The sequence below is a fragment of the Lingula anatina genome, chromosome 2, assembly GCF_051362555.1.
Source record: "Lingula anatina isolate TDL-2025a chromosome 2, LinAna3.0, whole genome shotgun sequence".
NCBI classification, from domain to species: domain Eukaryota; kingdom Metazoa; phylum Brachiopoda; class Lingulata; order Lingulida; family Lingulidae; genus Lingula; species Lingula anatina.
This window is the reverse complement of record NC_141768.1, coordinates 26,665,860-26,690,986: the sequence shown is the minus strand read 5'-3', so window position 1 is coordinate 26,690,986 and position 25,127 is coordinate 26,665,860. Positions and strand designations below refer to the sequence as shown.

Below are 25,127 nucleotides of genomic sequence, written 5' to 3'. Positions count from 1 at the left end.
TATTACAAATTTGCCCATTGGGAAGCTCTCTCACTGACTTACAAAGTAATGGCATTTATATGGTAAAATTTGACCAAGAGATTGTCCTCTGATAATTTCAACAACAAGTGGTTTATGTAATAAAGTTTTGTTAAAAATATCATTTTATTTACAAAGTATAACATAGATTTCTCATGTCATTATCCAAAAATAATGAATATTCTGGTCCAACCCTAGAAAATAAAAAAAAAACTTCTAATCCCTTTGTTGTACAGTTAAAAGATACACATTCAAAACTAAATACAAACACATTCCTTTACAATACTTACACAGTATAATGTTCAATACGTGAAAAAAGTTGAATCATGACTACAAATCAATACTGGAACTTGGAAAGTGCCATAAAAACAAAATTATTAGTTGCTTGCAATAATCTATATACAGTACTGTGTACATATACATCAACACTATAAAATAGACTCTTTAATTTTCTTTTATTTTCCACATTCGACTTGTTGTTGGCAGTAAGGTAAATGTCTGTCCTCTACAAATAGATCAGTATGCTGCTTCCTTTTTTTCTTTTTTACACTGATGTTTGTCTGTAGTTTTTCGTCTCAATGACCTTCTTTCCACACATTGCACATATACCTTTAAAAGAAAAAAAAATTAATTCAAAACATCAACATCAATTTTAATGGGAAAATGTATTCATTTCTATAGAATTTAACTAAGTCTTACTGGGTTATCTTTTCATAATTCTTTCATGAAAGTGTCTCTGATATATTAACAAAAATAATTCATTACTTACCTAGTTTATAAGCACAGCCTAAAACAATGAAAAATAAGACTAATTATTAATTTAAAAACTACTTATTATATCAATTTATGTAAATCTTTACTTCACATCTCATACATTAAATCATAATTCAATTTATAATTTGCCTTAAAGCATTACAAGGAAACATTAAATTTACAAATCATAAGTGACAGTTATTCAACAAAATAAAGATAAAAGCAAAGAAAAAGTTAAGGAAGAAGAAAAACACATACACACCAACAAACATTTTCATAAAACTGAAAAAATAGAATTATTCTAAAAATATATATTGACAGTAAAAATATATAGGGGCTACACTTGCACAAAGCTGTACCTTGGCAGTAATGTGATCCTGCCTGGTGAACTGACTGCTTGCATATCCTGCACTTCGCAAATGTGGATGTGTATGGATTGAATCTACAACAAAAAGAAACTTCATCATACAAAACATGAAAATGTACTCGTGTCTCATAATGTCTGTCACTTTATAGAAGTAGGTGGGTGGGCATGAAATCTCTTAAAAATATATCTTAAAATTACATATAAAATGAGCCTGAATTCCCAGTTATGCATATAAACCAATTCCACTAGTTTTTGTTACCACAAAAAAAGTTGACATGCCAAGTTATGCAATAAATTAATCTCTTGTTCTGCATCCTCTTAGAACTTTTGGATTTAAATTGACCTATTCATTTGCCCATGTGTATGGATTGGAACTACAGGACCATTGCCACAGATATTTGGATCAATCTATCTCCCTGGGGAGTCTCACTAAATTGCTATAAACTTAACTGACTTAAATGTCTGTCATGCCTAGTAAAGTTGTTAGGGGGTAAATACCCCCTAGCTGCTTCAGTAGGAGTGACAGACATTTAAACTGGTTAGTCGACAGCAATTTAGTGAGACTCCCCAGGAAGTTAGACCGATCCAGATGGATTGATCTAGGCATGGGAACCCAGTCTAAAACACAAAATTTCATCATAAAAAGCATAAATATGTACTCATGTCTGACATGGTGGCATGTGACCAGGTTTTGTGGCAAAAGTTTGATTTTAAATTCACATCTGTTAATGCATCTAAATTAATGAGATCCATATGCTAGTACAGGTTATCTAAAAAAAAAAAAAACCATTTTTTGAAAACAAACCTATTTTTCCTTGATGTCAAAGCCTTGTTCTCATTTATTTTCCTGCCTCCACCTTCTGCAAATAAATAGGTTAAGTTATAACAATCATTACGTATTCCAATTAACTTAACAGACTGCAGTCATACTGCAGCCATACTAAAATGTGCAGTAAAGTGCAATACAGTGCAATACACTGGAAAAAAACCACTTCCAATGTGAGTAAATTTTATTTTTTAATTATTCCGATTTTGGGTTGTCCACTATAATATTGAAAACTACTAGGGCATGGACTTAGCTTTTTTTGAGTTTACAAACATGGTTGGTGGCCCTATTTTTCACAAACAGATCATAACCATTTGTAAAGATTGGTCAATGAACATTATCAATAACCTAGCAATAAATTTCCCTTTTATATCACCCTAGTTTCTTGCGAATGACTATTTCCTGTGATTAGTCAGGTCGACAGTTTTTTTTTTTTCTTTTTTTTTTCAGTGAATTCAATCCCCTTGTTGAAGCATCATTTACAAATCACAATTATGCATGGGATTGATTGTGCAACCTGTTTCTGACCTGTGGTATTTCTTGCTCCAGACTTCCACGTGTCTGGGGTAACAACTTTTCCAAGCTTCTTTTGACCTTTTAAACAAAGGATATGTGATTAGTTTTTAACACTGCAAAGCTCAGAGTTGATAATTTCAATATACCAGCTACTAGTAGGTGGCAATAATTATAAATGCTGGTAAAGCAATCCCGGCTCTTGTGCATTAAAATGAAAATGTGAGTTGGTAAATAAAAACAGTACGTTGCATTTTACTTATATTGTCATTTTAACATCTAACTTATTTCACAAATTGGCCAATCGTATATAAAAAATTGGTTCTTACATTTTTCACAAACCATTTTGCTGTCCGTCTGTCAACGTCCTTGAACTTGTGTACGATTGCATCTAAAAAGAGACCCTTCCTTGTTTCTGTAGTTGAATTAATGTAATACTTAGCTAAAAACAAGTGTTTAACTTAACTTTAATGTCATTTATTTTATGTTAATTAATTTCTTATAGTAAGATTAATTAAATATTAACGAGATGTTTTGTTTTCTTTTTCTTTCCGTTCCGCACTACATGCTCTTCATTCGATGTAATCGCGCTCCATGATTATTTACGAGAAGCCCCTCGCCGTATTGTCCTGAAAATCCACATTTGAAGTCGTTAAGAAAAGGTAAAATATTGTTTCACGAAAGCAGTAATATCTTCAAACCACCATCTAGAGCTTAATCTGTTTACTTAATCTTACCGCAGTCGTATACGCACATGTTTGGTTATGTTTTTCCTAAGTATATATCCTCGCCTCGTACCTGGTGTAACTACTGTCCTAACGTTTTCCTTGATATTTATATTGTCAAACTATAGAAGCTATACGACGGTTATTCCTAAGGCTGTTAAATCCATTTTTAATTTTTTTTTCAGAAAAGTTTTACCCATGTCAAACAAAGGTACAGGCCGGCGGGTTTATGTCGGAGATCTTCTGGCAAACGTTCGCAAGGATGAGCTGGAAAAGGAATTCTCAAGATTTGGAAAGTTGATGGATGTTTGGGTGGCGCATAATCCACCAGGATTTGCATTCTTGGAGTTTTCTACTACAAGGGAAGCAGAAAGAGCAGTCCGTGCTATGGATGGGAAGCATGTCTGTGGTTCCAAAGTTAGAGTTGAGCTGTCCAAAAACTCTGGTCCAAAGCCCCGCCCCGCAGGAAGAGGAAAACCACCGCGAGGAAGAAGTCCGCGTCGTTCTCCACCACGTCGACGACTTACACCACCACCAATACCACGTCGCCAGATGTCACCTCCACGACGAGCTTTAACACCACCACGTGGTCTGCGCGATGGACCTCCACGCTACGATGAATTTGACCCCAGATATGGCTACGACCCACGTTACAGGGACATGGATATGCCACGTTACAGAGATGATCAGCGGTATCGCGAGTTATATGCTGGAGCAGCGCCCTGGGATAGACGTTCACCACCAGGAGGATATCGAAGCAGGTCACCAGTCTCTCGACGAAGGTATCCAGCAGGGTGATTTCTGTATTGCTCCTTTTTCTCATGGTTTATATTTTCCAGATTAAGAAAAGGAAGAGGTGGCCAGAAAAGATCGTGGCAGCCAGCGTAGTCTTGCTCAGCAGGCCCTGACAACCATTCCCTCTGCGCTACAAATATCACGAAGTTCAGTGCGCAGATAATTTCTGCATCCACATGTTTGCATGCTTGATGTTTGCTCTGCCATATTTTGACAGTTTTGCCAGTCAGATCTAAAATAAATCATCTAGATTATAAATACAACCACCCTGGAAAATTCTCTCTACTGGCTGAATCTACTTTTCTGGGAGTGCATCTACTGCCTTTTGTCATCCCAGAATTGCACACTGCGGTGTAACTTCAGTTGTAAGTCAGTAATGTTAGAAAATAAGCACCACCTGTCTTCGTCTCGCCTTCACTTGAGGGAAGGGATCTTCTACGTTCACCACTGTGACATTCCTTTAAAGTAAATTGGTTCCTTTTTCATCTGGAAATGGATGTAGGAGTTATAAATCTTGGCTGAGTCTCCAAATTTCCCTGACGTTGTTTGCACATGTTTATGTAAACCATGTTGCATTACAGCATGCAACAAAATTGCAGTGATATATTGAAAGCTTATACATGTGTCACTGGTGGAAGCATTGGTTGGCAATAAGTCTGCGCCCTTGCATCTGGGAATCTGTTAAGGTGATTACATCTAGCATGTAAAGAGTTTATCCGGCGAACATTTCATCTGATCATCATGCTTTCAATAAGGTGTGAATTATCCCTTGCTTGTTGGCATGGTGGAATCCTAAATCAATTCAACCATGTTTCCTTCAACCTACGATTTAAAAGCATGGAGGAGCAGCTCATTCTTCGGCTTGTTACTTCCCCCTGTGCAACTTTTCATTAATCAGAAATATAGTTTTGTTTCAGTGATCAGCGTTCACCAGGAAGAATGGGCATCCACACTGGCACCGCTTCTTATGTCTTTTCCTTATATTTTCTTCGCTTCATCCTTCACACATCAGCAGCCTACGGAAGTGCAACCATATCATCGACTTTGGGGGTGTCTTCAGCAACGAACGTGTTCAGAGTTAGTTTGTTGTCCACGAACGTTATAATTGTGTAGTTTAATGTGCATATTAAATGATTGTTACCACAACAGGTCACCACCACCACCACCGCCGCCACCAACTAGGGGAGGAAGAGACTTTGGCCGGGACTACCCTCCAACTAGGGATTACAGAGACAGGGGTGCTAGAGATATGAGAGATGAGAGACCTGGGTGAGGGAAATTTTCTTACCAGATTTGATATATTGGTCTGCACACCATTACCTATTAAAATTCATATGATGTTTTAGAGCATGTAGTATTGTTCTTCACTCACAAGTTATTCAGGAGTTTCATACTTCTAAAAAATGCATTCATACATCATGATAAAATTTACCCAGAAAGAAGATTGTAGCACCAAGGTTAAACATAAGCAATATTTTCATTTTAGGTACAGGAACAGAAGTCCTCGTTATCGATAGTGAACAGTGTATATAAGTAGGAGGCCAGTTATGTGGATTGGGTAGATGAACAATGTCCCAGGATGCAGAGCTACAGAACAAACAGAGTTGCTAAATGTAGCATCTGAATGTTGTCTGCAACAAAATGTTATGCCCAAGAAGGTTGTGGCACTATTACGTTTTTGTTGTAACTGTGACCCTGTGTTCAAAAAATGTTTGAAATTTTATATGGAAGTTGAATCTAGGATACATTGTATATTATAAATATTTTATAGTGAAGCCAAAGACTTTTACATAGAACTGTCTAATAATGGTTCATATTGTTACATTTAAAAAACTTTTTTAGGAATACCTATTTATTACAAGTTATTCAACAGGATAAGTATTTCAAAATTGACTTGTATGCATTTTCAAAAAAAATGTGGGCATTTGGGAGCCCTCCAGTTACTATATATAACAGTTTGTGAATTATGCCATTTTTGACGTCCTTGGTACCCATTTTCTGTGTACAACTTCTTTTCAATCCAATGTTAGTATTGGACAGTCTAAGTATAAACACCAATGTGAACAAAGGGTATCTAAAAAAGGGAAAATGTTCAAAATTTCATGAAGGCATGCCCTGTTCAATGTTTCGTAACACACGAGGTAATTTTAGTTGAATATATCCAATTTTATTTCAGACTTGTATGATGGTAATGCTGTATAAGTGGGTTTTGTGTTTTAGGTGGTTTTAGTTTTAATGCTTGTGAATCTGACAAGTACGCCAAATACATATGTCACTGCAGGATCAAAGGTCTGTCTTGCTTCAGTGCTGTAAATAAAATAACATTAATAAAATACTATTTTGAAATCTTTTATATTCTAGAATTTTGATGACTCGTGCATAAGGAGAGAAGTTGATAGATTTAGTAGCATATTAATGAATGGCGGATATTAAATATAGTCGTGCAGTGAACCTGACATTTACACGCTACGCTACGAGAGGAGGCCAAAAAGGTTTGGGACAAAAACTGAAGAGAACAGCTTAATTTTTGAAAATAACAAAACTAAAATAATAATTCTCAAAATATCTTCATTATAATTGTAAACACTTCTGGGAGCTGTATTCCCATTAATTTGCGGGAGAATGCTATGCATATTTTGGCGCCAGGTTTTAACCTGCTCCCTTGCCTTGTTTGACGATACGAATTAAGTTATTTTCAAATTATCTCTCAGCGATGTAGCGTCCATTAGTGGCCATTACTACATACGTTATTCTCGCACTCACGCAAAAACACAAACATGCTTACTTTAAGTACACAAGCAAGCACACGCACATGCAGAGAGAGGAGGATCCCACTGGTGGGAGGTAGTGATCACAGTTCGCGGAAAATAAAATCACCATTCGCAAATCACATCAAATAACCTTTATTCATACCTCACTGACAATGCACGTCGAAAATCCCGAAAACCACGAGTCACGGTTTAGATCGTATATATTATCGATGGCATTTATCCGGAAAAATACGCCTCTTTAGAAATTGCTTAAAAAGACTGAGATCGAAAGTTGGTTTCACTCACTCTTGTCACAGTCTTTACACTTTTTTCACACAAAATAAATCCTCGTTGTTACTGTTAGGTTAAATTAGAAAAGTAAATTTATTGTTGGTAAACCAGTGAACGTTAAAACCAACAAACAGCTAACAAAGGTGTATTTATTATGTCTTGTTTACCTTTATAAAATTGTAATCATGCATTTGCCGCTGTTTTGGAAATTAGCGTCGCGCTTATCGCCTTGTAATTAATGTAATTATAATTAATGATAAAATTATGATAAAAATTACCAAGAAGAGTAAAATTACGAATTTCACCTCTCTAAACTAAAAATATATGTCAGAATAATTTTTGTTAGATTTAATGATTAAAATAATTGTTTTAACCGACCAAAACAGGACTCTACGCAACACAGACTAGTATAAATTCATGTTTTTTTTAAAGACGGAATTGGTAGCGATGTGAAATTGTTTGGTGAATTTCTCACGGATGGGTTTTATAACCTGCAGCTGCATTCGTTTGAAATATAACGATCGAAATATAAGTTTCCAAGCCGAGTAAAGCGCGAGTGGCATCGAATGTCCCAACTGGCTGCCTTTCTGTGGATGTAAACGGTAATAAGTCACCTTGAAGTATGCAGAATTTTATATTTAAACAGGAATTCTCTATTGCGAGGCTGTGATTTTCAATGCCATCGATCTACTGTTCGACTGTTCTGTATATAAATGCCTCTCTTAACACCGCCATAGCTGATTATGACGCGAGATCATCTTAGATATGGTCTGTTAATCGAGCATGAAAAATTCTTACATATCAAAAATATTCGAGTCCTGCATCGTGAATTTAGTGAGTTTATTGTTAATATATTAATTTATAAATAATTTATTTAATGCTCAATTCGAATCGTTCCGTCAACGCACTGAATTTTAAAAAGTGCTTTTTTTCGTGGGGTAGGGGGAATCAATAAAAACGAACCCCCCTCTAGGAAATCCTGGATTCGCCATTATATAGGTACCCCTTCACTAACAACAAAAGGTGCTCGATTCTTACATCTACAGCAGGATATATTTATGTAAGATAGTTGATTCTAGGGGCTCTAATCCGACTCGGGATAGTGTGGGTATCGGCTCGAGTTATGCCCAGAGAAAAAGTTACGCAACACCGCAGTTTTATTTCTAAAACTAAAAATAATTTTTTTAACCTGGACATTGCCTAGTTTTATGGAAGAAATCTATGTGACACAAATCACCAAATCTTAAATTAAGTTCAAGTGAGAAGGGGTAATTGAAAATATAATTAAACGAGCCACGTGCATAGGCATGCAACTCCATTTCAATTAATTTGCAAGTCTGATGATAATTTTTCCATCTGCGCACGCCTCGGTTTTTTTTTTTTTTTTAAACAAAAAGAAAATTAGGAGAATATAGTTTTATTCAACTATTATATACAGTAACATTCAATTTCAGAAGTACTTAAGTAATCATTAATGAATTATGTAAATGCAATGAATCAATAAATGGTAGTACCCCATGCCCTTGGGCCGTGGGGAAAAAAACCGTCTAAACCCTTCGTGGGGAATGCCGGGAAAATGCCCACGCCCGGATGCTTCAGTCTTTAAAACATGATAACTTCAGTTTTTTATTGGCATGTCGCCTTGCAGTTCATAAATATCGTCCCATTTTAGACAGCATGGTGCACCTGAATGAACTTTTTCTCGTGATTGCAAACCATTCTCTATATACACTATACTGGTACACAAGATGAAGCACAAGTATTTACCAAAGTACATGTAATTCCTACTGAAAGAAACACCTCAATGATTGAAATTAAACTTTGACATATAACTGTTTAAAATAAAGTTTCTCAAATGTAATTTTGCCTTGAAATCGCAACTACCTGTATGATACAAGTAAAGAATAAGGCAAGCCTGCTTCAACATATTTCATATTACACCGTATGACCGTCCATGCAAATTTCAATATGAATTTTTGGGTCCGGAGGAAAAAGGTGCATATATGATGAATTGGATATATTTGTCAACTATAACACTTGAGAAAATCATAATATTAGTAATGTGCGATCCTCAATCTTGAGAGATGACTGTGTGCACCCAGCCATCCCTCACGAGGAGCAGACTGTGTACAAAAAATATAATGAAATATTTTCTCAAACGTAAAATATTTCATTATAGATTTTGCACAAGCTGTCAATGTAAAACCTCTTCATGTAAAAGCCTTTACATCAAGTCGGATTTTACAAAGATGTGAGGGTTAGTCGAGGTTAGTGTGCGGATTATGATCTTCTCAAACGCTATACTGACGAACAACTCCACATCATCAAAAGCACAAATTTGAAAAATGACTACATCACTAAGATTGAAATAAAGCACAGACGACCATAAGTGGTGGTAATACCAATGTTTTGCAGGCGAAAACTTATCTGCATTGAGATGTGGATAAAGCAACTGGATATTCTATTTCAAGTTTTAATAATAACTGTAGAGGCAGACTTAAAATTTTCACACAGAACCACAATTCATCTTATTCAATTGAACATTTATGGAATTATGGATGACCATACTGACCGTCAGTTTTCTCTTAAGCTTTTGGAATAAAATGTTTCGTCGTCTAAGTGAAAAAATAGAACTTACTAAAAACATTACACCCAACTCATATCTGTGACATATGAAGCTCAAATATTATCAATATATAAAAGGCCCGAGTACATTATTAGGTTGTATTCCTCTTACATTCAGTACATTGCTCTTCATTACCATTCCACATTCTCAATTTTTTGCAGACAAGCTGTGTTCTTAAAAAACCAAGACTGCTAGGACGTCCGATCATCAATGAAAGTGGCTACAGGGGTTCGATGCTAGCGCTATTAAGTGTTTCACATCTTGGACATTTTGGCTAGGATTGATGGCATTTGCGTTCGGGCATTATTCCTGGAAAACTGCCATATCGTAGCCTACAAATGAAATGTAACATTTCACACAAGGTATGAAAAGTAATTGAAAACTTGCAGTAATTGCAACAAAGAACATGTATGTCACTGGTATTTACACATCGTTACCTGTAGCAAGTATTTTTATGTTTCATAATGCTTTGGTTCTTAACACGATTATTTTATTTTATTTCATTTTATTTCTATAAAATAACACAAAACCACAGTATGATTTAGGAGAGTGCTAATATTCTACAAAAAGAAAGTGACTAGAAAATAAGAGGGATAAAGGAAGGAATATGAAACGCGAAAACCCCTAACAATCTGAACAATATAAACAGATGAAAATACATGCTCACCTGTACGATTGCCTCTTACTACCACAAGGGCGAGGTTGGGGGTAGTAGCTTCTGGTATTCTAGACCAGTGACAACGCCACGTGTGTCACATTGAAACTGGTGAAGATCTGAAAGTTGGCCGATAGGATGTCAAAATATTTTACTTGAGTGATTTTCTTTTGCAAAATTGTGACAAATTAAAAGCTTTTGACCACTAAAATGATTTTTTTCACGTTTTTTTTTTTTTTTGCAAGTTTATGACAAATTGAAAGGGCTTTGGATTCTAAAACGTCTGCTATATGAATTTTCTTGAGTATATTGTAAATAAAAAACAAAAATGTCTACATTTAGACAACTGTTTCAAAACGGTCTAATTAAGACAATTTTGTCTAAGGCGTTGCACAAAATGCCCAGTTTGTTGAATTTGCATCGACAAAAGATTTGTAATATCTATAGAATAAATGACGATTAAGATCATTTTTTACTCTCTACCCTGGCCTATAACTTACATTAAAGGGTCCTAAATTCCAATGATATTACAACTAGGCAAGGACTCTTGAAATTCCAAATGCTGACATCGCTTTCTCCATTTTAAACTTATGAAAATGGACCATCATCAGGCAAGGCGCTCACCAATGCTATCTGCCTCAACTTTAAAACGGAAATTTAGAAGACATTAGTTTCCCTATTTATCCTTTCTCCCTACCCAACCCACTAATCTTAATTTTTTTAGTCCAGAAGTGAGTCAAGGGGAAGATACACTGCCTTGTGGAAGTGAGCTGTATAATTAATGTGGCTAAGGGCTTTATCTCAAGAATTTTGTAAGGTAAAATGACTTTAGTGTATTATTCTCCGCAATAACATGAGTTACCTTTTACGGCTTCCATGGAAGGTTTCCATTTCCGAGGAACACCATATGCTTCCGATGTTCCCCCATGCAGCCACCTTATAAACAGACCATGGCTGGAATCTTCTTACGAAAAATGGGAGCTCCATCTGGATTTGCCATAATCGAATTCTGTAAACAGAAAGGAAAAATAGCATTAGTTCGTTTAATTCCCATAAATCGTGTATTTAAAGCAGTCTGCGTCATAAGCAGTTCACTCTAAATAGTAATTAGTTATATTAGAAGATCTAAATTGCAATCATTTGTTACAAGTAATAACTCATGACTGCTCCATTTTAATCCTTTTGGTCAAAAACTAAAGACTAACTTTAAAGAAACTTTTTCATGAAGCCCATATCAGTGATCTTAACGAGTAGCAATGAGTAGGCCCTACCTGTGCCACGATGACTTCACCAAACTGTGAGAAGTAAGCCTTCATGTCATCTTCTGTGCTCTTCCAAGGCAAACCCAGCACTATCAAGTCCCTGTACTTCTTGCTGTCCAGCCGCTTAGTTTTCAAGTTGCAATTTCCAGGGTCTCATCTCCTTTTCTTTTATTCTCTAAAATGGTAACCCTTTCCAATTATTTTTAAGACTGTTTATTGAATTACCAACCCTTTGTTGTTTCAATATGTCTATTTTATGATTTTATGTGTAATCAATGACTAACATTAATTATAGTTCGGACAAGTAGATTTGTCAGAATGTTTAAATTGGTCATATGACCATAAGATTTTTTAAATTTTCAGAAAACTTTTGATTTGATTTAATTTTTAATGTAACTGTTACATCATAATTCTAAAAATGTCAAGGTCTTGTTAATAAGTGCAATCCAGTCCAGTTTAATTAAGATTTGTATTCGGACCAGTTAATCTTGACTCAGACCAGTAGTTTTGGGGAAAGTTGAGGTCCGAATGACCAGTAAGATGAAAAGTTTATGGCAAAGACTGCAACTGAAAAAAAAAACATTTTAGTCTATTTCTCTCCCCAATAACCTGGCTTACCTTTAAGGGGTTTCCATCTCAGTAAAACACCATATGCCTCGGACGCTTCCCCAATGCAGCCGACTCGTAGACAGACCATTGCACGACTCGCTGGACGCTTCCCAAATGCAGCCGACTCGTAGACAGACCATGGCAGGACTCGCTGGACGCTTCCCCCATGCAGCCGACTCGTAGACAGACCATGGCAGGACTCGCTGGACGCTTCCCCAATGCAACCACCTCGTAGACAGACCATGGCAGGACTCGCTGGACGCTTCCCACAATGCAGCCGACTCGTAGACAGACCATGGCAGGACTCGCTGGACGCTTCCCCAATGCAACCACCTCTTAGACAGACCATGGCAGGACTCGCTGGCACCAAAGATTGATCGACATAGCTGAAGCGTAGATGTGGCCCTCTTCTCCTTGCAGTTGTCAGTGGGAGCTCTATCGAGAATCGCCATAATCGAGTTCTGTAAACATAAAGAAAAACGGATTAATGACTTTTCCTACCTATGTCAGCACTCTGCAGTCAGGCTTACCTTTATGGGTTTTCCATCTCAGTGGAACACCACATGCCTTGAACGCTCCCACAATGCAGCCACCTCTTAGACAGACCATGGCAGGACTCGCTGGTACCAAGGATTGATCGACGTAGCTGAAGCGTAGATGTGGCCCTCTTCTCCTTGCAGTTGTCAGTGGGAGCTCTGTCGAGAATCGCCATAATCGAGTTCTGTAAACAGGAAGAAAAACGGATTAATGACTTTTCCTGCCTATGTCAGCAACCCTGCAGTCAGGCTTACCTTTATGGGTTTTCCATCTCAGTGGAACACCACATGCCTTGAACGCTCTCACAATGCAGCCACCTCTTAGACAGACCATGGCAGGACTCGCTGGTACCAAGGATTGATCGACGTAGCTGAAGCGTAGATGTGGCCCTCTTCTCCTTGCAGTTGTCGGTGGGAGCTCTGTCGAGAATCGCCATAATCGAGTTCTGTAAACAGAAAGAAAAACGGATTAATGACTTTTCCTACCTATGTCAGCACTCTGCAGTCAGGCTTACCTGTAAGGGTTTTCCATTTCAGTGGAACACCACATGCCTTGAACGCTTCCCCAATGCAGCCACCTCGTAGACAGACCTTAGCAGACTCGCTGGACGCTTCCCCAATGCAGCCAACTCGTAGACAGACTATGGCGGACTCGCTGGACGCTCCCCAATGCAGCCAACTCGTAGACAGGCTATGGCAGGACTCGCTGGCACCAAGGATTGACCGAAGTAGCTTAAGCGTAGATGTGGCCCTCTTCTCCTTGCAGTTGTCAGTGGGAGCTCTATTGAGAATCGCCATAATCGAGTTCTGTAAACAGAAAGAAAAACGTATTAATGACTTTTCCTGCCTATGTCAGCACTCTGCAGTCAGGCTTACCCTTAAAGGTTATCCATCTCAGTGAATCATCACATGCCTTGAACGCTTCCCCAATGCAGCCACCTCGTAGACAGACTATGTCAGGACTCGCTGGCACCAAGGATTGATCGATGTGGCTGAAGCGTAGATGTGGCCCTCTTCTCCTTGCAGTTGTCAGTGGGAGCTCTATCGAGAATCGCCATAATCGAGTTCTGTAAACAGAAAGAATAACGGATTAATGACTTTTCCTACCTATGTCAGCACTCTGCACTCAGGCTTACCTTTATGGGTTTTCCATCTCAGTGGAACACCACATGCCTTGAACGCTCCCACAATGCAGCCACCTCTTAGACAGACCATGGCAGGACTCGCTGGCACCAAGGATTGATCGACGTAGCTGAAGCGTAGATGTGGCCCTCTTCTCCTTGCAGTTGTCAGTGGGAGCTCTATCGAGAATCGCCATAATCGAGTTCTGTAAACAGAAAGAATAACGGATTAATGACTTTTCCTGCCTATGTCAGCAACCCTGCAGTCAGCCTTACCTTTATGGGTTTTCCATCTCAGTGGAACACCACATGCCTTGAACGCTGCCCCAATGCAGCCACCTCTTAGACAGACCATGGGAGGACTCGCTGGCACCAAGGATTGATCGACGTAGCTGAAGCGTAGATGTGGCCCTCTTCTCCTTGCAGTTGTCGGTGGGAGCTCTGTCGAGAATCGCCATAATCGAGTTCTGTAAACAAAGAAAAACGGATTAATGACTTTTCCTACCTATGTCAGCACTCTGCAGTCAGGCTTACCTTTAAGGGGTTGAAACACCACATGCCTTGAACGCTTCCCCAATGCAGCCACCTCGTAGACAGACCTTAGCAGACTCGCTGGACGCTTCCCCAATGCAGCCACCTCGTAGACAGACCTTAGCAGACTCGCTGGACGCTTCCCCAATGCAGCCAACCCGTAGACAGGCTATGACAGGACTCGCTGGCACCAATGATCGATGTGGCTGAAGCGTAGATGTGGCCCTCTTCTCCTTGCAGTTGTCAGTGGGAGCTCTATCGAGAATCGCCATAATCGAGTTCTGTAAACAGAAAGAAAAACGTATTAATGACTTTTCCTGCCTATGTCAGCACTCTGCAGTCAGGCTTACCTTTAAAGGTTTTCCATCTCAGTGAATCATCACATGCCTTGAACGCTTCCCCAATGCAGCCACCTCGGAGACAGACCATGGCAGGACTCGCTGGCACCAAGGATTGATCGATGTGGCTGAAGCGTAGATGTGGCCCTCTTCTCCTTGCAGTTGTCAGTGGGAGCTCTACCGAGAATCGCCATAATCGAGTTCTGTTAAAAGAAAGAAAACGAATTAAGTAATTTTGTCTGCCTATGTATATAATAAGAAGAAACCTGGAATGCATGGAAATGTATGCAATGACACTACAACAATATGGCCCACAGCAGCATAAAAACCGATGACGTATCCTGCGAAGATTCCTGAGCGACGATTCCTCGTGGAGAGAAGCGAAGATTTTAGCTGGCCAGCTTAGAGAAACGTCGAATCCAGACGACTGCGTGTGCAAGAAACAACATGTCTATGAGCGATGCGTTGACTTGGGACGAAGGAAAGATTTGGAGAAATGTGAGTTAACTCCTGTGCCCTTTTAGCTTGATACGATGCGCAGTACATGGCGTCCTTCTTGTTGCTCCAGATCTGTATGCGTTGAATGAACGAAATTTCAAAATTTTGCGCTTTTATACCTTCAGTGATATAAAGTCACATGGTGGCGTTCCTAGGCCAACTTGTTCATAGGGGGTGGCGTTTGATAGTGATGCCCTTAATTGATTATAATATCTTTTTAACATACGCATCATATTACCAATTTTTATTTTGATTATTCCGTTTATCATTTTATTTTATAATAATAGTATTAAGTACTAAGCAGTTACTTCGAAATGTACAGGCAAATTTGATGATAATTTCTGAGCAATTTACCTTCTCCCCAAAATTATGATAGGCCCGATGTCCGTTAAACTGGTACAGGTATCTGTGAACTGCTCGCAGGCCACTATAGAGAGCGTGTATTCGAACACTGATCCAAAATGTGGATAGTGTAATAGGGCGTACGGTAGGGTGACTGCATTTTCGAGGCAGCCTGAGGGGGCATGATTGTTTTGATTGTAGAGAACTGTAGTGAGTCAATTGAAAGTATACTGGACTAAGCATATACAGTCACCTCAGTATTCTAAACATATTTTGTTATCAACTGGATTGTTATTCTGAGAAATGAAAAACAAGTTTTTGTGATTTTACGAAAAGAAAGAAAGCAGCAGTAGGTCACAAAAAATCTTGATTAACTTATACCAGGGAGCAGAAACAAATGAATATTTTTTGCATGATATAGGTCTACTGATATAGGTAATAACTTACAACGGACGCCTCCATTCATGGCTTCGGGTTATCAGTATTCTGATGCCAGTAGCATGACTAGAGAGAAAAAACGAAAACAATAATGAATAAGACAATAAGATAAATTGAAAAATTGCAATTAAATATTTCTCATTTATAGGTTTACTTTATCCCCTTAAACCTTAGTTGAAAACTGCACTTTTTGATATATGCGTTTTAACATTGTCCTAAGTCTGAGTGGTCACTGGCCTTCTTTCACATCTCCCTGGCGATCACACAACCTAAGTTGTCAAGCACTAGAGCTTGTTTTCATGACCAGGCACATAACAGCTCTATTTGTGTTTTTTAATGAGGTGGTCGACACTGCTTGAAAATCGAACTCGGGAATTGCTTCGCCTGCCACAAGAACACTCACTGATTCACTATTTATAGGTCCATTTAAGATTTTTAAAAAATTTATGAAGAATTAAGGATAGAACATTTGTTTGTCCAAGTGGAATTTTACTTACATCAGTCTTGCAACTTTTTAAAAATCTCTGCAAAAAATAGATAAATAAATAAATAACTTTATCTGTTCTGACACACAAAAAAAAACATAAACGGGCTAAAATTTCAACCGTTTAACTGTTGCTCGCAGCGCCATCTCACACTCTCCAATCTAGTGTACAAAATCAAGAAGCGAGTATGATGTTTCAGATAATGCCTATATTTATGTTTATTTTAAATAACACAATAAATAGATCCCCACTACTTTCGCGATGTCACCTGGCTTTTAAAAATTGAAAAAAAAAATCGTGCGGTCTTCTGCCACAGGTCATTTTTTTAAAGTTGTTTGATGTTTTTGTAATATTTCAGCCATTTAACAAATCTAAAGTTATATCCACGATTAGCTAGACGATATGATGACAGTGCGCAGTTAATTGTTTCAGACGAAACTGTATTCTCATAGATAGAAATTTGCAAAACCTTCGTTAACAGGCATTGTGAAACATATACATGAAGTTGAGGACAAAATGTGCCAGTAAAATAAATGTGCATCTCGTATCCCCTTTAGCGCAGTCTAATTTTAGTATGTATAACATGCGAATATTATCCAAAATATTTTTTTAAACCTTCTTTATTGAGTAGGAAAACTTTCCATACTAACAAGACATGAATCGGAAAATGTTTGCAATATTACACAAAAAGCTATATTTATCCCTTTCTGCCACAATAGGTTTAGAAAAAGTAGAAAACGCGACCCCCTCCTCCCCGCTAATCGACACTCCAGGTAGAAAAACGTTTCACATAAAAACGTCACTGTCAATGCATGTTTAGGAAGTTGTACACCACACAATATACTCCTGTATCTTACATCTCTCCCTTAAAACCTCCAATTTCGATTTCACATAGTCATTCAGTAACAGACAAAACAATATATCAAGGTGTTCTGGTAGAGACAAATCATGCTCGATACATCCCTAGATACAAAACTTTAATTTGAAACTGAACAACGTGACCGTGATCAAGTGTCATAAGCCTAGGTCCCAACTACGTTTTGGACGCACGATTTTAATTTCCTTGCGTCCGGCTAGGACGTAGCTAGATCGCACGTAGCGGCTGTTGATCATGTCGAAAAGTTTCTACGTGCTGCTTGCATCCTCCAAAAGTCGCACGATGGACGTGCTCCTCACGCACGAACTCCCACTTTTTCCCCATTTTTTGGGGGGAAAATGTTTGCAGCCCGCACGTTCGGTTGGGACCTAGGCTATAAGGCTTATATTACGATCTTGTGTTGTTATAAGATGGCTTTTTAAAATTTTTATGGTAAATTATGATTTATTCATTATTAATTTAAATCGTTCGTTCCACGTATTTAAGTTTGAAAATTATTTTTCTTTTCTTGTGTGTGTGTGTGGGGGGGGGGGGGGGGGGTAAAAATAAAAAAATAAAAAGACCCCCCCCCTGGATCCGCCCCTAAATATATAAACGCATATCTAATAAATAGCAGTGGCGGATTTAGAGGTGGGTCAGGGAGGTGCTGACTCCCCCCTCCCCCTCCTTCAAATTCTGAAAAAAAATCACACTGATATCCCCTCTTGGAATTAGATTTTTGAATAGCTGATTTATAGTTCTTAACCGTTCCAAATGGCACTGTTTGCCCTCCAAAACAATCCAAGTGGGGCGAGGGTCGGCTTCGCATCCGAGGCCTGTCATTCCTGAAAAATCGGACCCCCTCTTCAAATAATCCTGGATCCGCCCTGCATTATAATTAAAACGCTGAGCTCTTCCTTCGATCTAGTTGAACACATTTGCTACCAAAATGTCCTCGGGTGTTACATGTTAGTGGGTATCAAGTGGAGTAGTATCATTCCACATAAAAGGTAAACTTTTGCGGCACTTCATTTTGTCTAATATTTACATAATTTCCACGTGCCTCATAATGTTTTTGTTGTTTTATGTTATAGTACCCTCCAATATGGGAAAACTATAGTACATGAAAGTGATAAAAACATTTACGCGAATGTTATACGAAATGTGTCACTGCCTAGTCATAATTGAGTTGTTTTTTTATTAAATGACCCGGTAATTTCCCCCAAAATAACATCTGAGTGTATAATGAACCTTCCCTTGTAAACAGTGGCATGAGACGTTATCTTGAAAACGAAACAAAACTAAAAAAAATGGCAGCGTTTCTGTTACCGTCGGTACAGCTAACGCATATCCAGAGCCAACATTTAGTTTGGACTGCTTTGGCATGCTCCAACATCGACGATCTATTGCTTCTGACTTGGGGGTGGGGGGGTGGGGGGGGGGTTTGACGGGTGGTAGAAAATCAAATTGATTATTTGATGCTCGACACTCTAAAGGCATGGCATCTCGATGTATCCCATAATGACGTATGGTGATAAATATGTTAACGTTTTTGGGGGTCCTTACCGCTAGGAGAACGAGTTAATGTCCACTTTCAGCCCCTTCAAGTATTTGTTTTGACAATATTTGATAGTCAGCATCGAATTCATAATGCACTTTAAATATTGGAGCATTTTTTTTTTTTTTGCACAGTTTGTAACAGTAGAACAAATTTTGTCTTCAAGTGGTCGTGATCGAAGGCCCGGTACGTCAAACAGGCTTGCTCCTATAAATTTTATGGTGAACAGGCACAATTTTGAGATAGACCCCAAAGCAGTTCTGTTCTGCTTACTAAGTGGATTTAGTATATTTGGATTATCATATGTTGATTAACATGGAAGACTATGGTTAAAGACTTTTGAAAGTGACATTAATTCGATTTAATAGCCCGTAAAAAGGTGTTTTAGACACATCGTTCCAATGTTGCGCTTGTAAACTACGGAGAAAGGCTGAAGACATAACTATGGATTTGTTAAGGTTAGAATTTTATGTTGTTGTATCATGCATTGTACACATTCTCACCAGTATTAGCTAGCAAGTACTATGTTTGTTTTTCAATACCTCAAGATTTTATTTTTTTATAAGATTTTTATTTTATATTCTAAAGCAAGATCTTAACTATGCAATCAAGATATTATTAACGAGCGTTTAGCCCAGTTTCACGTAGGATCTTAGTTTTATATATTTCTTAACTTTAGCAAAAATATAAGTCTATTTTGATCCATAATAGTTTAGTAGTAGTACACTAAAGTACAGCATACGTCAGTCTTAAATATTAGTTATTTATGATTTTGTGTAAACTGGGAAATTATAACACAGATTATCAGTACTCATACAAATCTCAGCTCTTGGTATTCCAGACGAGGATTAGTAATTCAGTGAAATATATCGGGAAATGTGAAATAGAAAGCGAAATATTTTAATTCTTTTGACACTGCAACATATTGCATTGGCCTTTGATAATTTCCTATTTTTCCATTTCATCTTGGGTCAGGCGAAAATTGTAAATAACATACTTACACAAATAAGTTTGCAGGTAACCAAATCGTATTCCCGTAAATCCACATTTTTGAAAAAAAAGAAGCTTTTAACATGTTTACCACCTCTTTTCACTTTTCAAGGACCTCATGGCGGTGTGGTACAAAGTACAGTAGACATAACATTTTTTTTTTTACATTTTGTCCTTGGGCAGTACACAGTTAACAAATTTACGAGCATTAGTAGTGGACTGTAGTATTCACTGGCGATTTTCTTCTTTTGACTATTTCCAGTATATTTAATGCTAACCACTTCCTTACATTGATGTCTCTTTACCAAACATTAAGTGGGGGTGTAACCCACGTTAGGCTGTTGTTTCTGTGGCTTGTGGTCACATCTCATAGACACTTATTTGGAGTTAAAAGGTTGATGGCCTTTGTCGTCACCTTGGGGTTTTTCTAATAGCCAACACTCGTCCATCTTAGTAAACAAGCAACTAAGTAGAGTCCCAAAACTCCAATCAGGGCAATTAAAACTGCGTTTTTAAATATCTTAATTGACAATATTTTAGGGTTTTCTGTGCGGTGGTATTGCTCACTGCTGGGGACAGTCAGGACAGCCAACAAGCAAACAACAGAGTATTTAGCATGTCGTTATCGGGAAGGTTCAAAAACTTCTATAAATCTAGGTATGTTTCTTAAAACAATGCAACACTGTGTAAATTGTCGTTATCTATAAAACGCCTTCCTTTGTGAAGAAAAAATAAATTTAACTTGAATTTTGTTTAGATCGTAGAGCTTTTGTTCTTAAGAGAAAGTCGGTTTGTGGAGGGATGCACCCCGTTCCTCCTTCACATTGTTCGAATATTAAATACATACCCATTTTGTTACCTTTCCTTTCAGTGACATGTTAGCAATGTTGCGAAACTTTGAGCACGAAGATTGCCTCAGCAGGACGGACTTCCAGAAACACTTCGAAGGGATGCAAGCGTTGCAATTTTTCTATGATCAATACAAAATAGATTTTCGAGATATTGTTCCTCGGGTTTTGTTTGAGGGAAGCGTGCGCAAAAAGGGCCTGGAGTTCAGGAGACTTCTATGGCCCCACACCGCTAAACATCAACTAGATGCAGAGACGCATGGTCTCCGGGTTCGTGGTTTCAACAACACCTATGTGACGATGGCGCAGTGGCGAGTTACGGTGTTAAATGGTCGATTTCGATCTAATGCTAATTACACTGGGGTGCTGAAGAAGGGAGACTACGTTGCAGTTGGAGAATATTGTGTCAAAACGCCGGGTGGATTCGCAGACAAAGTCATGGTCAGGTTTAGCACCAAAGAACCAGTAACACCCCAAAAGAATGGCAAATCTATTATAAAAATGAAAGTTACGGGATCAGAGGTCAGAGACATGATGGTTATCCACCTTGGGAATGGCCACGCAGAAGAGACGCAACTCTGGAAAAAAGGGAATGGCAAAATTATTGGAAGTACGACCATCGTATTTCCCTAATTTCGCTCTTCAGTGTCACTGACGCTGTGGTTTGCCTAAAAAGAATCCCCTCTTATTGAAATGATAAACGAAGAACTTGGGATAATGGAACTGGGATAATACACCCCAACTATTATAAAAGAATCAAAAAGTAAAGAAAAAAGATCGAAAGTAATAGCAGAGGCTTTAAAAATCTTGCTATAAAATGGACTCTTTCTACTGTGGATTATAATCGGGTATTAATAGAATAATTAGTTTTTTTTTTCTTTTCCCTGGCGTCACTGGGTTTTATTATATATTATGCCATATTTAACTTGAAATGGTATATCAAGAACCGGTGGTAATGTACCAGCAACTTAAATATAGTATTATTTGTCATATTTGTACCAGTATCTGGTAAATAATTGAACAAGTGTATTGATTGAATCCAACGGGTAGCTGTTTTTCTATGAATGCTATTCTATAAATAAAACTTATTCATACAAATGATGACTCATTTTGATGTTTGGTCACGAGGTCGCGATAAAGGTATACTGTGTACATGGTGAGATGTCGGTGACATAGCCACGCTTCGGCGTTGTTCGACTCATGTTCCGATAACCAAAGATAACGGTAGGCTCTTATATATATATATATATATATATATATATATATATATATATATATATATATATATATATATGTTACTGTATGCGCCTAGTTCGTGAAGTGACAGGACTAACAACGTCAGGTAAATCATGTTCCGAATGCTGAACTAGTACACATTTAGACACATTAGACCATTGGCGGAAGATATTGAGACGTCTATGATGCGTTCTGGGCCACTGGCATGTCACATGATACGGAATAATACTTCCACTTTTTTGTTCATTCGTGCATCAACAACGTTTGCGGTTTGGCACGGGGGGGGGGGGTGCGGTTGGGGGTTGGGGGGGGGGCGAGGTATTGAAAATTATCCTGAGAAAGTTCGAGATTAAGGTCGAGTCCAATGGACGTCAACTGGCAAAGTTATTAAATCTGTTTAAAAAGCTAGGTTTTAGCGATTTTTTTTAATAGGCCTATAGCAAAAATGGCCTATGACTATGCCTGCGTCACTGACGGTGTCACAGCTAACTGTTAAATGTAGCCTACTTTGTCCGCCGACGGTCTCAGGTGACGTGGACAAAATTACGAATTTGTAATCTTGTCCATGCTGGTGACAATCAACCAACTGAACAGACATTGCCTCGGGTGGGAGTAACTCGAGGAAGAGACGAACACTGGGGTGTCCTTTTAGGAGACAGATAAAATTAAATAGTTACAGTTTTATCGGTGTTTTATTGCTAGAATGTTCACTTATTTTAATTAATTATTTTACCTAAAAGTGCAAGCATTATTATGTTAGGAGTCAACTAGTGCGGAAAGTATATTTGCACTCAATGACTTCAGACAGCTTTTATTCAACAGGATTTACTTAAACTTTACTAATTTTCGATAAATGGGATTGTGTCCATTTATTAATTTGAAAACAGTTATCAGGTTAATTTTAACCAATTACATAGTGTATATTGTTACTTGATGAATTGACAGTGTGTGTGTGTGTCTGTCACCAAGACATCACGTACATTTCACTTTGTTTATCAGTTGACATTTATGTCAAGTATCACGTTCTTCCAGAACCCCTGTCTTTTAGAACCTCTTCTCTCTATAACCAGCACACGTGACGGAAAGCGAAGGCTAAGCAGAGCGGAGTCACCTACCAGTGCCTGACACCTAGGTTTCTTATGCATATTTATCTCAGGTAAGTATCCATTGAACTTGATACAGAGTAAAAAACATTCGCGAGAAACTACCAGAATGCAGAAGAAGGAGTTTAACTGCATTGACAAGTTTCAGCGCTTCCCCATAGCATGCCACTTGCACTTCTTGCGGTTGTAGTAGACAGGTTATGTGTGCAATTATTTTTAAAAAATTGACGTTCATCTCTCAATAAACATGATATCATGCCTAGCTGGCAAACATTTAATTTGTATAATGTCCTTAATGTAAATAACAGCCGCACGTGGCGTAACGTGTAGAGGTGTGAGGATATGTCATGGTTATTACCTGCACGCTCACGTGTCAATACCGAAGAGAAGCGCTTTAAATTTATTATTTACTAATTAAAGTGACAAGCAGGCCTGGGTAGAATACCCCGGTATAAAGAAAGTCAACAAACTTAATATGACCCATAAATTTTCTTTTCATATTATATCGATCTATATTGGTCAGTCTCAGTGCTTTATATTTTCTTTGCCTTTTCATTGACAAATTGATAACTGAATGAATTATTTTGGACACTCGCACATAAGCACACACAGAGAGGTGTTCAATAGATAAATAATTTAATTTATTGTTTGAGAGAATGTTTGAATGAATGATTTAGCACAAAAGTATAAGTGGAATTAGTGGTTTAAGGATGTATCATATATATAAATGAATATGAGAAGTGAAGGAAGCCTGGATGGATGAACAGATGGACAGACTAATAATCGCGTAAGTGGTAATTAAATAAAATATATTCAATATTTTTCTTTACAGTGTCCATTTAAAAAGAACATGGAATCAAACTTGCTGTTCGATATCAAACCAAACAAGCACGGGGTATATGAAGTGGACAGAGACGCCAAAGAAAGATCAGACGCACGTGTGTTGCGCATTGTTCATATCTCCGACACCCACAATAAACACCGGGAATACGCCCCACATATCCCTGGCGGGGACGTTTTAGTACATTCAGGGGACTTCTCTAACTTTAATTTTTTTAGGAAATGGTTTAAAGAAATAGATTATAGATATGAACTTAAGGCCCTTGACAAATTCTTCGGAAGTTTGCCGCACAAGCACAAAATATTTGTAGCAGGCAATCATGACTTAAATCTAGAGAAACATACAAGTCAGGAGATTCGAAATAACGTTAGAAATTTCACCTACTTGCAAGATGACTGGATAGAGATAGAGGGTTTGAAATTTTACGGCTCTCCTTGGACCGCATCTCGTTCAAGCAGCAGAGCCGATGCATTTACGGAGCCAATAGAAGAACTTGATTCTAGGTGGTCAAAATTACCAGATGACATAGACGTCTTGGTGACTCACATGCCTCCCCTTGGTATACGAGACAAGGAATACATATACAGAGGCCGTTTTAAGACAATGTCTTTTGATCCATGCAAATTTTGTGAATCGCGGGCGCATCCCCTAAGTGTCCATTATTTCGGAAGCAAAGGGTTGTTGGATGCTCTAAAGAGAATCAGGTAAATATTCTTGACAATCTCCGATTAAATGGTTCTTGGATTAGGACAGGATGAAGTTATTGGATGCTTTAATTTAATCCAGTTTGTCTTTGTTTTTACCAGTAATAATTTCTAACCCGCATGGTAGTGTAATATTGACTATATTTTATACAATTTTTAAAAGGTTATTCCCTTTTTTCCTTTTTTTATTTTTGTGTACTTTTTGTGTGTGGCAGACGTTGCCCCTAGGTCCTTTCTGGTTCAAAACCCTCTCTCTTTTTACCCCATGTTCTTTTAATGTAGACAAACAGATACAAGTGTTATCTACTTACTTTTAGGCCGAAGATCCATGTTTTTGGCCACGTTCATGGAACCAACGGAGTGACTCGTCTAAAACACAATCAAGACGGAACAGCAAACACATTCTGCTCCAACGCATCCATGGAGGGCCATCCAACGCCAGTAGTTTACGATTTATTTTATTAACATATCTCTTACTTGATAACAGAATAAAGATTTTTACATTGTCAGCT

General features: G+C 38.0%; 4 protein-coding genes and 1 long non-coding RNA gene across 9 annotated transcripts; 3 read left to right on the top strand and 2 right to left on the bottom strand.

Annotated features, from left to right (window-relative positions):
- Positions 1-111: 111 nt before the first annotated feature.
- On the bottom strand, positions 112-2,887 carry LOC106158865 (cysteine-rich PDZ-binding protein). Its single transcript, XM_013534975.2, has 6 exons — positions 2,807-2,887; positions 2,493-2,558; positions 1,944-1,998; positions 1,131-1,213; positions 788-805; positions 112-627 (listed from the first exon to the last, which is right to left on the bottom strand). The coding sequence occupies exons 1-6, from the start codon at positions 2,820-2,822 to the stop codon at positions 563-565; spliced, it is 303 nt and encodes a 100-aa protein (XP_013390429.1). The 5' UTR covers positions 2,823-2,887; the 3' UTR covers positions 112-562.
- Positions 2,888-2,989: 102 nt separating this feature from the next.
- On the top strand, positions 2,990-6,350 carry LOC112041910 (uncharacterized). Of its 2 annotated transcripts, none has more exons than XM_087003920.1 (4): positions 2,990-3,139; positions 3,388-3,986; positions 5,155-5,266; positions 5,484-6,350. In XM_087003920.1, the coding sequence occupies exons 2-4, from the start codon at positions 3,401-3,403 to the stop codon at positions 5,512-5,514; spliced, it is 729 nt and encodes a 242-aa protein (XP_086860046.1). In that variant the 5' UTR covers positions 2,990-3,139; positions 3,388-3,400; the 3' UTR covers positions 5,515-6,350. The 2 variants fall into 2 exon arrangements, with proteins under 2 accessions (XP_086860046.1, XP_086860045.1); XM_087003919.1 differs by having other exon boundaries at positions 2,991-3,139; positions 3,388-3,984; positions 5,147-5,266.
- A 2,095-nt stretch (positions 6,351-8,445) lies between these two features.
- LOC106158855 (uncharacterized) lies at positions 8,446-14,819 on the bottom strand. Of its 2 annotated transcripts, XR_015332773.1 has the most exons (8): positions 14,729-14,819; positions 12,982-14,381; positions 12,200-12,911; positions 11,591-11,756; positions 11,182-11,328; positions 10,820-10,961; positions 10,332-10,438; positions 8,446-9,996 (listed from the first exon to the last, which is right to left on the bottom strand). It is a non-coding gene; the product is annotated as an uncharacterized LOC106158855 (long non-coding RNA). The 2 variants fall into 2 exon arrangements; XR_015332772.1 differs by having other exon boundaries at positions 12,200-14,381.
- A 267-nt stretch (positions 14,820-15,086) lies between these two features.
- On the top strand, positions 15,087-23,123 carry LOC106177047 (uncharacterized). Of its 2 annotated transcripts, none has more exons than XM_087003918.1 (4): positions 15,087-15,214; positions 20,424-20,540; positions 20,755-21,955; positions 23,038-23,123. In XM_087003918.1, coding segments are annotated over exons 1-3 (729 nt in total). In that variant the 5' UTR covers positions 15,087-15,212; the 3' UTR covers positions 21,365-21,955; positions 23,038-23,123. The 2 variants fall into 2 exon arrangements, with proteins under 2 accessions (XP_086860044.1, XP_023932265.1); XM_024076497.2 differs by lacking the exon at positions 15,087-15,214 and adding an exon at positions 18,803-19,351.
- LOC147763509 (UPF0046 protein C25E10.12-like) lies at positions 22,005-25,124 on the top strand. 2 transcript variants are annotated; one of them, XM_087003917.1, is made up of 3 exons: positions 22,005-22,073; positions 23,903-24,615; positions 24,933-25,124. In XM_087003917.1, exons 2-3 carry the CDS (start codon positions 23,921-23,923, stop codon positions 25,078-25,080), a joined length of 843 nt encoding a protein of 280 aa, XP_086860043.1. In that variant the 5' UTR covers positions 22,005-22,073; positions 23,903-23,920; the 3' UTR covers positions 25,081-25,124. The 2 variants fall into 2 exon arrangements, with proteins under 2 accessions (XP_086860043.1, XP_086860042.1); XM_087003916.1 differs by lacking the exon at positions 22,005-22,073 and adding an exon at positions 23,018-23,123.
- The last annotated feature ends 3 nt before the right edge of the window (positions 25,125-25,127 follow it).